At 36.1% G+C, this 12,500-nt stretch overlaps 1 protein-coding gene across 3 annotated transcripts in view; it reads right to left on the bottom strand.

Moving 5' to 3' along the window:
• Positions 1 to 12,500, bottom strand: part of LOC115213198 (homeobox protein Hox-B5-like) — a 96,456-nt gene that overhangs the window by 58,680 nt on the left and 25,276 nt on the right. For all 3 annotated transcript variants that reach the window (XM_036503807.1, XM_036503806.1, XM_036503808.1), the window contains one exon: positions 11,036 to 11,139. In XM_036503807.1, the coding sequence (XP_036359700.1) occupies positions 11,036 to 11,139 (104 nt within the window). The remainder of the gene's footprint in view (positions 1 to 11,035; positions 11,140 to 12,500) is intronic.

Raw genomic sequence — 12,500 nt, 5'->3', positions numbered from 1 at the left:
CTTATTTTAGAACATGGTCGAGTCTATAAAATGGGATTTGACTACACTTCCATTTGAAGCACAGTTTAAGCAATCTTTTCGTGGAAGAAGGTTTATGTTCCTATAACCTGTGTTAATTCTGTAACCATTTAAAATGGAAGATAAGAAAGTTCATTTTCGGCACTTGATGCTTTGGGAACCAGACAAAAATTGCTGCAGTTCGGCTGGGATGTGTTACTTCACCCTCCATATTTATCAGATATTGCTCCTTCGGATTTCCACTTATTCAGGTCTCTGCAGAATAGTCTTAATAGTAAAAATTTCAATTCCTTGGATGACGTAAAAAGATACCTTGATGAATTCTTTGCCATGAAACCACCTCAATTCTGGGAAGTGGGTATTTTCAAGTTAAAGGAAAGATGGAGACGCATTGTGTAACAAAATGGTTAATATTTGGTTGATTAAAAATGTAATGGCAAGTATTTATTGACCTTTTCATTTCCTTTAAAAATCGGCACGAACTTTCCGGACAACCCAATATATTATTTTATAAGTGTTATTCGAATAACTTATTGTAATTTATAATAAATATTATATGAGAAAGCAATTATAATTTCATTTTGCGTTTGAAATAAACTGTATGATTTATTTCATTTTTATTTCCGTAATTTTCTGAATTTACTCAATGTGCATGTGAAATAGTGTTGGGGATAGGATAGTCCCAAGTATTTGTTCATTAGAATATCATTGAGACATTTTTGTCTCACGTTCAAAAATCTTATGTAGCAATAAAAAAAAAGTTTCGATCTTAATTATGGGAGATAACGAAGGTCTAAAGAAGCGGAAAATGTGAAAAAGTAAAATAAAAACTGATTGTGCCAAAGGCGGAGCAAATGAGTGATAACAAGGAGTAGGAGGGAAAAAAGAAAGAGTTCACTTGTCCAGAAGTTATTATCTTTTATAAAAAATATATGGGTGGAGTAGATCGCTCTGATCAAATGGTAATACTGTATGTACTGGATCGAAATGGTAGAAAATGGCGGACTAAAATGTGGATAAAAACTTTTCAAAACTTAAGGAGTTCGTAATGCAGTACATGTTTATAAAGGGATATTATCTTAAAAAAAAAACACACAAAAAAACATGCTACAAGGACAGTTTACAATTTGAGAGAGTCTACATAAAATGGTGAGGGGAAACAAGAAATTAAATAGAAAGTATCAAGGAACCCCACACATCCTGTATCGCCCTGACAACTAAGGGCACAAACTCTCGCCCAAATGTTGTTCTCTAATCTAATGGCGCATGCTTACAATAAGTTCATTCACCCGAACCACTTTTATCACAGTTAACAATGTCCTCACAAAATCGTCAAGTGGCGTCGGGGTGGGAAACACTTCCCTCTCTATTCTCTCTCTCTCTCTCTATTTATATATATATACACAGGCATGCGGAAGGTAAATAGACACTTTTAATTTTTCAAAATTTCTGATCTAAGCGTCTTAATGTTTTCACCGGTGTAGTTATTCTTTTTCATTCCAGGTGCCTGTATATTAAACATTTGCGAAGATTAACCATGCCAGCGAAAAATTGCCGAAAATCTTCAAATTCCTCTTGCTACTGTGCAATTCAAAAGCCAAGGAAAAGAATCAACAGATTCTCGTGCCGGCCGACCTGGGCTCTCGGAAAGGAAGTTTCGCTGTTTGAAGAGAATTGTGGAAAACGAACCCCGTTCGAAGGCTTCTGACATTGCAAAACAGCTAGAAGTTAGTCTAAGAACGTGTGTTACATATCTGCATAAGCTTGGGTATTATGGACGAGCAGCTAGAAAAAAACCTCTTCTTCAACCAATGAATATCAAATAAAATATTTTGAAAATTAAAGGTGTCTATTTACTTCTTGCATATATCAGTATATATATATTTATATGTATGTATGTATGTATGTATGTATAATGCACTGTGTGGTAAGAAGGTTGGTTTGTAACCACATGGTTCCGGGTTCAGCCCCACTGCGTGGCAGCTTGGGCAGGTGTCTTCTACTTTAGCCCCTGGCCGACCAAAGTCTTGTGAGTGGATTTTGTAGACGGAAACTGAAAGAAGCACGTCGTATATATATATATATATATATATATATATATATATATGTGTGTGTGTGTGTGGAGAGAGAGAGAGAGAGAGAGAGAGAGAGAGAGGGGGAGAGAGAGGTGGAGGATAGAGAGAGAGAGGGAATGTAAATAAGTAACAAGGATGTTCAGGTATCAATACATTACGGCCGTTTTGAGCAGCTCCATTTAATCGATCAATGAAAACATTGCATCAATTTGAAATAAACTGCTCTCTTCAGGCGTAGATGACCATATAGATTTCCAACATAAGGTATAAACCATTTGAAACAATCTTATATCAATACTAGAAACCAAAATAATCACATCGTTTCTTTATGTAATATTTGTGGCAGAGTGAATTTAGAAAATAATGCATATATTATTAAGCCTACTATAATTTAGAGAGTAGCTGAGGAAAATAGAGGGCATCAAGATACAGGAGTGGTGAGATAATTATTTATATTTAGATTTTATGCAGCATGTAGATTACAATGATTTAGAATTAAATCCGCTGAGAGTCGTCAACTGTGTACTAGTATGTATGTATGAATGTTGTATGTATGTATGTATGTATGTATGCATGTTGTATGTTTGTATGTATGTATGTATGTATGTATGCATGTTGTATGTTTGTATATGCATTTATGTGTGCGTGTCTTTGTGTCTGTGTTTGTCTCTTCCCACCAACGTCTGACAACCGATGCTGGTGTGTTTATGTCCCCGTAACTTAGCAGTTCGGCAAAAGAGATGATGTATGGAGTAAGTACTAGCCTTACAAAGAATAAGTCCTGGGGTCGATTTCTTCTTTGACTAAAACCCTTTAAGCGGTGCCCCAGCATGGCCGCAGCCAAATGACTGAAACGTGTAAAAGAATAAAAGAATACACACGTATGGATACTTTGGACTCACTCGTTGTTTGTTACTTTGTGTTTGTCCTAATATCTATCTATTACACCCCACTTTTGTTTAAAGAGCCGCTGTCATTTGTTATTATCAACGCACGCGCGTGTGTGTGTATTATATACAGTATATTGGGTGTATGTGCAGATTTCTAATTATCTGCATATGTATGTATGTATGTTTGCAAGTGTATGTATGTATGTATGCAAGTGTATGTATGTATGTATGTATGTATGTATGCAAGTGTATGTATGTATGTATGTATGTATGTATGTATGCAAGTGTATGTATGTATGTATGTATGTATGTATGCAAGTATGTATGCAAGTGTATGTATGTATGTATGTATGCAAGTATGTATGCAAGTGTATGTATGTATGTATGTATGTGTATGTATGTATGTATGTGTATGTATGCATGTATGTATGTATGCAAGTGTATGTATGTATGTATGTATGTATGTATGCAAGTGTATGTATGTATGTATGTGTATGTATGTATGTGTATGTATGTATGTGTATGTATGTATGTGTATGTATGCATGTATGTATGTACGCAAGTGTATGTATGTATGTATGTATGTATGTATGTATGTGTATGTATGTATGTGTATGTATGCATGTATGTATGTACGCAAGTGTATGTATGTATGTATGTATGTATGTATGCAAGTGTATGTATGTGTGTTTGTATGTGTGTGCATATCTGTGTGTGACTCTGTGTGTGTGTGTGCATATGTCTGTTTATACATCTATGTGTACATGCATGTATGTGATTGCCTGCTTCTGCGTTTGAGTACGTGGAACAGGAGGCACTCCACAATCCATTGTCAGCCTGCAGTGTAATCTGTTGAACTAATATTGACACTGTTTTGTTTTATTTGATTACAGATTTGTTTGATAAGGAATGGCGACACTGATGGTAGTGATGGTGGTGGTGGTAGTGGTGATGGCAGCATTGAAGTGAACAAATAAAATAGTAACGCTGCCACGTATCATTTGTTATTAGTGATATTACTTCTTCACGTGTCTTTACCATCAGCCTGTGTCCCATTTCTGAGTGCTTCTCTGAGTATTAACTGAGTACCTGTCTCACATTAAGTAGCTTGCTTACCAACCACATGGTTCCGGGTTCAGTCCCACTGCGTGGCATCTTGGGCAAGTGTCTTCTGCTATAGCCTCGGGCCGACCAATGCCTTGTGAGTGGATTTGGTAAACGGAAACTGAAACAAGCCTGTCGTATATATGTATATATATATATATATGTGTGCGTATAGGTTTGTGTGTCTGTGTTTGTCCCCCTAGCATTGCTTGACAACCGATGCTGGTGTGTTTACGTCCCCGTCACTTAGCGGTTCGGCAAAAGAGACCGATAGAATAAATACTGGGCTTACAAAGAATAAGTCCCGGGGTCGATTTGCTCGACTAAAGGCGGTGCTCCAGCATGGCCGCAGTCAAATGACTGAAACAAGTAAAAGAGTAAAGAGAGTAAAGAGCATACCACTAAACCCGTATTGCACATAATATTTACGCTTCTTAAGGCGGTGAGCTGGCAGATTCGTTAGCACGCCGGGCAAAATGCGTAGCCGTATTTCGTCTGCTGTTACGTTCTGAGTTCAAATTCCGCCGAGGTCGACTTTGCCTTTTATCCTTTCGGGGTCGATTAAATAAGTACCAGTTACGCACTGGTTCGATGTAATCGACTTAATCCATTTGTCTGTCCTTGTTTGTCCCCTCTGTGTTTATCCCCTTGTGGGTAGTAAAGAAATAGGTATTTCGTCTGCCGTTACGTTCTGAGTTGAAATTCCGCCGAGGTCGACTTTGCATTTCATCCTTTCGAGGTCGATTAAATAAGTACCAGTTACGCACTGGGGTTGATGTAATCGACTTAATCTCTTTGTCTGTCCTTGTTTGTCTCCTCTGTGTTTAGCCCCTTGTAGGCAATAAAGAAATAAGTAACGTTACCACGCTGGGCGAAGTGTTTAGCGGTACTTCGTCTGTTAGTTAGTTAGTTAGTTAATTTGGCTCAAAAGCAAATAGCAAGGCCATGTAGGGGGACATGGAGTTAAGTACAGGGTGGTGTTCATGTAAAGAGTTCAGGCCACTTGAGGTCCAGGGAGGCTTTACGTTCTGGGTTTAAATTCCACCGAGGTCGATTTTGTCTTTCGGGGTCGATAAATTAAGTACAAGTTGGCCCCCTCCCCCAAAATTTCGGACCTTGTGCCTAGAGTAGAAAAGAATATTTACGCTTTTTTCTTTTTATTGGTCATATTTACTGTCTTTCATCCATTCATCTGTTCTTTGTTTCTTTACTTCTTTCTCCCACTTCCTATTTTTGCTCCTTTATTTTCAATTCTGTCTTATTGGTTCTGCTCCCTTCCTCTCTCCTCTTAGTCTTGTCCACTCTCAGGATATTATTTTTGCTGCTGCTGCTGTTTTTGATGTTGTTGTTGGTGGTGGTGGTCTTCTTCTTCACACATTCCGCTTCTCTCTCCCCTTTCCTTCCTCTCACTGTTACCTCTACTCACTCACCTAACACATTTCTTACGTACTACCTATTCAGTCGCTGTGAACGTCACGCCCCGCTGTATGATTTATTGTAGTCAGCATTAGGTGTGGAACAAATGATAAATATATTTGGAGACAATAAACAAATATATGAACGGCTGTGGCCTCCACTTAAGTTACAACTCTATTTCAGTTATAACCTCATTCTGTTTCAATCTTTGCTGTGACGGTGATATGTTGCATGTCCCTTAATAAGGAGGGAATTCTCAAAAGCTGGAATCTATTTTTAAATTGTCGTTAAAAGATGTTTAATCTTTTCACTTTTCATGTTAATTAATTTTTTCAGTTTTCATATTTATTGATTGTTTTCATTTTTTTTTGTTTAATTAATGGTTAAACAATTTTTTTAGTTGAGGATGGTAACCAAAATTACCTATAGTTTTCATATAAGGAGGGGATATAACCCAATTTTATAATGGGGGTGAGATAACCCGAATGTACCAACTTCTTGATGCGCACAGCCTCTATATAAGACGAGATGGTTATGGTTTAAACACCTTTTATCGTAGATTATTTTCTCGATTAGGATTAACATAGCCTACAGTAACAAACCACCAGAACTGAGTCAGATTTTGTGGGTGTATTGGGAAGTGATTCTATGTCAGTCTCTCCTTAAATGTCAGCAAGTGTTTGGAGCTAAAGTATTTTATTACCCTAGAAAGAGAGTCTATGGGATACAGTTCGCACAAGGTTATGGTTGAAAGATCATAATGAGTAATCAGTAACTGTGAGGCCTGGCAGTTATAGCAACTTCGACGGTTTTTGTCGTGTGTTGTCTCAGTCTAAGGGTGATGAAATAAAAGTGTTTCCTGTGTTTTTGCAATTAAAGGGTGACAATACTATTCTATTAGAGAATGTTTTTGAGGTCTCTGTTCATGAAGGTAGAGCAAGCTTAGTGCAAAATTTGCATATATATGGCACTTGTATAAGGATGGTTAAGGATTTACGAAGGATGTTTATCATCTCTACAGCAGAGGGCTTTGTTAAAGGTGGATGCATATAGGCGATTGATGTGCTTGATAAAGTGTGCAGGGTACATAAAATATTGTAGGTGCTTACCAAAATTAATAGAATATAAGTGTAGGTCAGAAATGCAATTTGATAGTAAGCTTTCAATCCAAGAAATGAGAGCTAAATCCCGATACAGGCAGTTTCGTTACAATATCTGCATGTCAGGCATGGTCAAATGCTTTGTTTTTGTGAAGTGCAATTAGATTTCTTTCACTAAATGTCTCAATAGGCGCAGGAGTGGCTGTGTGGTAAGTAGCTTGCTAACCAACCACATGGTTCCGTGTTCAGTCCCACTGCGTGGCATCTTGGGCAAGTGTCTTCTGCTATAGCTCCGGGCCGACCAATGCCTTGTGAGTAGATTTGGTAGACGGAAACTGAAAGAAGCCTGTCGTATATATGTATATATATATATAAGTGTGTGTGTATATGTTTGTGTATCTGTGTTTGTCCCCCTAGCATTGCTTGACAACCGATGCTGGTGTGTTTACGTCCCCGTCACTTAGCGGTTCGGCAAAAGAGACCGATAGAATAAGTACTGGGCTTACAAAGAATAAGTCCCGGGGTCGATTTGTTCGACTAAAGGCGGTGCTCCAGCATGGCCGTAGTCAAATGACTGAAACAAGTAAAAGAGTAAAAGAGTAATAGCAAAGCATACTGATGAGTGGATTAGGAAGGATATGATTCGAGTAAAACTGACTCTATGAAATTCTTCTGTCTCCCACCACCCACCACAACGATTAACCGTACGGAGAAGAACGGGGACTCATGGGGTGGTGAGAAAAGGGGATTACTCTTTTTACTTGTTTCAGTTTCAGTCATTTGACCGCGGCCATGCTGGAGCACCGCCTTTAGTCGAGCAAATCGACCCCGGGACTTATTCTTTGTAAGCCCAGTACTTATTCTATCGGTCTCTTTTGCCGAACCGCTAAGTTACGGGGACGTAAACACACCAGCATCGGTTGTCAAGCAATGCTAGGGGAACAAACACAGACACACAAACATATTCACACACACTTATATATATATATATATACATATATACGACAGGCTTCTTTCAGTTTCCGTCTACCAAATCCACTCACAAGGCATTGGTCGGCCCGGGGCTATAGCAGAAGACACGTGCCCAAGATGCCACGCAGTGGGACTGAACCCGGAACCATGTGGTTGGTTAGCAAGCTACTTACCAAACAGCCACTCCTGCGCCTATTGTTAACAGTTGTTCCCATAATGATTGATATATCATATGAAAGAGATAAAGTTAGTGGGTTTATAATTCAGAAAGATGTGACAAACTGTAGATTCTTTCCAAAGAGCGAAATAAATATATATTTTAAAAAGTGCAGTAGATTTTGATGTGACATAAGATCATGACATTCTCCTGCTTGAAGTCTTATTCCAGTGTTTGTAACACAGTGAACTCTGTTAAAGACATTCATAGACAAGGAAGTAGCATTAATCACGAGATGTGTTAAGCTTAGCTCTCAGTCCGACATGTTTGTGTATGTGTGTGTGCAGATGCATGTGCGTATGTGTGGTGTTTTATCGTGTCACTTTGCGTTTTAATATGTAGAGTAGGGATGCATTCAAAAGAGGAAGAGAAATTGAAAGAAGCCTTTTAAGGGGCTTTAAGACAATATGAAGAAGAACTGTAGAGGAATGGAATCAAATATATGCAGAGCAGAGAGAGAGAGAGAGAGAGAGAGAGAGGGAGAGAGAGAGAGAGAGAGAGAGAGAGAGTAAACGAACACAGTGTCATTGAAGCTTGCAAGTAGAAAGGCTAAATTAGTTTATTGAGAGACTGTGGTTAATAATTGTTAGTGGGATAATGGTTTCTGATTCCAAATATTTCTGTTTTGTAAAATTATTTTTATTTTCCTTTTCAGTAAGCAACATTTTAAAACACATCAATTAACATACTTGGTTATAATTTGTCGTTTATATTAAACTCTTTCCAGTAGTGTATGTATATATATATATATATATATATATATATATATATTATATATATATATATATATATATAAATATCAGTAATGCAATACAAAGTATTGCCTTCCAGTAAAAAGTAGCCCGTGAGGGAAAAATACTTTGTATTGCATTACTGATATTTTGAAACTTCTTCACCGTTTCTCGTACTGTTAGCGTTCCGCATTTCAGTCGAGTGTGTTAGTATTAATGTGGTAACATCGTAGATTTCGTCTTGGTATATGTTTGGCTGATGAAGGTAAAACAAAATATGGGTTAGAGACATATCTTGTAAAACCTGAAACCTGCAGGTACCACATTATCCTTTTCCGGGTGTTTCATCTTTCAGATGTTCTCCCTGGAGGTAAGACGGTTTTTTTTCTCTAATTTGTTGCACACACGCATTTTTGCTAATACATACGCGGTGAAGCTACACATTAGCGTCGTAATTTTACGTTCGCTATTTCCAGTAAATATCGGTACTTAGTTGTGCCATTTATTTACTAATTTGTATATATATAATATATATATATATATTATATATATATATATATATATGTGTGTGTGTGTGGTGTGTGTGTGTGTTGTATACATATTCATCTCTTTCTTTATTTCTTTCTTTCCTTCTTTCTTTCTTTCTTGCTTTCTTTCTCTCTCTCTCTCTATCTTTCCTTCTCTCTCTCTCACTATATATATTATATATATATATATATATATATATAATATATATATATATATATATATATATGTGTATGTATACATACACACACACATATATATATATAAATCAAAATAAGCAACAAGGATATACAGAAGTAATGCAGTACGATCGTTTCACGCAACTCCATTTAATTGAACAATGCAATCATTACATCAATTTAAATGCAGAGCAATCCTCAGTTGCATAAAGATATAGAGTTAAATTAATTTAAATCAGATGGACACATTTGTATAATTTTACCGAAAATCTCCAAGAAGGTAAGGAGATACACAGAAAACATGGTGTCTTCACTTCAGCTTAGAAGCTATTAAGGTATCAGGAAGAAAGACTTGTTACAGATTTTGCTTGTTACTGTTTTATGGAGTCAGTTTTAATTTATAGACTAGTTTATCAAATCTTTGTATATCTAAGACCAAAAGCGCAAGGGGCAATGCCTGTTAGGAATGGGGCTGAGGGAGTTGACAGAAATCATAGTGGATATAGTCATAAAAAACTATCAAGATTTATTTGAAGCAATATCATGAGATTTGGTAAAGGAAAGTTTAAATCAAGATGTTAGCTGACAATTAAAGGGGCAGGCCACTGGTAGACCATTGATAATGAAACAGGGGAAATCTTATCATGTAGCACTATAGATAAATATTTATAACATTTTGAACTATATTGCCATATTGAATAAAGTTAAAATTTAGTGTTTATTATTATTTTTACCGATTATTTTTAGTTTCATGGTAGCATGATTTTATGGTTAAAATTGCTTAACAGAAAACTTGGTCTTCTTAAAAGAAGTATATTAATAAATTTGAATAGTATTCCTGCTTTTTCTCTGTAGCTAGTATACAAGAACAAGTAGAACACACGTCTTAAATCTACGCTACATAAATATATGAGCGCATTCAATCAATCCGTTTTGACTATTTCCGTTCTATAAGGTTATCACTAAATAACATTTTCTCACAGATGTATAGATTCACAGACCGAAATAATATTCATTAAGTTACACCTGAATGGTTGAAGATAGAATTCAAATATATCGATCGGTTAATAATACTTGTCCGTTCAAATACCAATAAACTAACAAATCAATATTTTTATTTATTTACTATATTTAGAGAAAATCTAATAAATAAGCTTGAACGTTTTATTTTGAATGATTGGAGGTGGCTCTTAATAGTTGATTGATCTCTGACTTGAAAGACGAACTGCTCGACTGTTTAGAGTTCATATTCTCACAACAGTGTCAGCGGTTTAAGTCACAAGAATTGGTTACAGATGAGACTCTTATATCGTTCATTGATTAGCTTGATCAACATGTTATCATATCTTCTTTAGTTAACCACTCTGATATAGTTTCCATTATGTAACAGATTCCACTCCACAGCAATTCTCACTCTGAGTTAATCTTCACCAAACACACTCCTAACTCTACAGTTAGTCTCACACTAATGAGTTCCCATCATGCAAGTACCCAGTGCGATGTGGTCTTCACTTAACAGTTGACTCCATTCTAAAGTAACCTACTTTCTTGAGTAGCCATCAGTCTACAGGAGTTGCGTGGAAAATGTTGCGATCTACAAAAGCCACGACAAAATTGCTTGATACACAATTCACACGCTTCTTTGATAATCCAGTAGTGGAGAGAAAACTGGGTTGTTTTCAAATTTTATATTGAATACAACTAATACAAGTTATACTTAAGTGTTTCTTAGATTACAGACTACAGGGGTTACCAAACTGACAAAAAGTAAAAAAAACAAAACAGTTCTTGATTCAAATATCACTCACCTTAAACTCTGATTCAAGTTTTTCTAGCTGTTTTGAAGAATAAGCCTGACGAGGTTTCCTTTCCACATTTGTCCGTCTCTGACGACGTGCAAAGTTTCTCTGCGCTGAAATGAAAATGAAAACAAGACTTTTAACTTTGAGTTAAAAAAGGAAAGACATTTTGTATTAAAATGAGGTCAACTTTAATCAACACTTGTGATTCTCGCTTTAATGACTCTAAAGAGGTGAAAGTCTAATTGGTCTACGGTGGAAGTTGAAATGAAGATATGAGATAACGTAGCAAAATACCATAAGGAATTTTGTTTTCCACTCTGTCAATTCTGTCAGACCACCGCTCTGCAACAAGGAAATAATTAAATGACTCACTAAAACAAATAACAAATATTTTATATCTATGTTTTTTTTTTGGTGGGTTCTGAATCTAAATTATAGTTTCTGATATTTTTAGAATGACGTAACTTAGGAGAAAGTTGTCAGTTAAATATATCACAGCATATTACTGATACTTATTTGATCAAACTTGGATGCACAACTTTATCCACTCTGCATCACGTTTATGCAAATGAATTTTGTTCTCTACACTAGAAGTCTGTCCAGTATATACAAGATGCGATTATATTGCATAATGTGTGTGCACATATACATGTACCGTAAATCCTCGAGTATAATCCGCATTTTTTTCCCATAATTTAAAGGTCAAAATCCCTAGTGCGTACTATATACGAGGTTAAAAATGAAAAATATTTTCTAAGCAATGTCCGAGTCTGTCCGGTAGTGTTTATTCAGACTCATTTTGTGATGTCGGGCGCGAAAATACCTTAAGCTAAGCCTGAAAGCAATGAAGTCATAACAGAATCATCCATAACTTGCAGTAAGCAACATTTATTAAACGTTATTACTGTTATTTCTTTATTTTCTGCAAACAAAATGCACAAAAAGCTGCACTTTTGCATTATGTTATATATACAATAATAATAAAGGACATTACCGTATACATTTTCACAAACCAAGAACGTTATATAGACCTCCTTGACTCAAGTTAGAGAAGGGGTGCGTATTATACACAAGGTTTAGGTTTTTCAGTGGTACAGCACCCTAAAAATCCCCTGCGTATTATACTCATGGGCGGACTATACTCGAGGATTTACGGTATACATATATGTATATAACGCGAACATATTGTATATATATATATATATATATATATATATATATATCCCTCTGTCAAAGTTAAAGATGTGAATAATGAAATAACTGTAACTTACACGAAAATAGCAAAAGTGTTTGCCTCTCACATCTGTTATTCCTGTATTTTTGTAATATGTGTGAGTTTGTGAGAGTCTGTGTACATATAACTATGAATATACAGATATACACACACCTAAGTTTGTGTAGTAGTTCAGTTCAGGTATCTGGGATGCAAATGATGCGCACAGAGATGAAAGAGAAATAATCCTTACTAATA

This window comes from Octopus sinensis, linkage group LG6 (genome assembly GCF_006345805.1).
Source record: "Octopus sinensis linkage group LG6, ASM634580v1, whole genome shotgun sequence".
In the NCBI taxonomy this organism is placed as follows: domain Eukaryota; kingdom Metazoa; phylum Mollusca; class Cephalopoda; order Octopoda; family Octopodidae; genus Octopus; species Octopus sinensis.
Note: the sequence above shows the minus strand (reverse complement) of the source record. Positions and strands in the feature narration are given on the sequence as shown.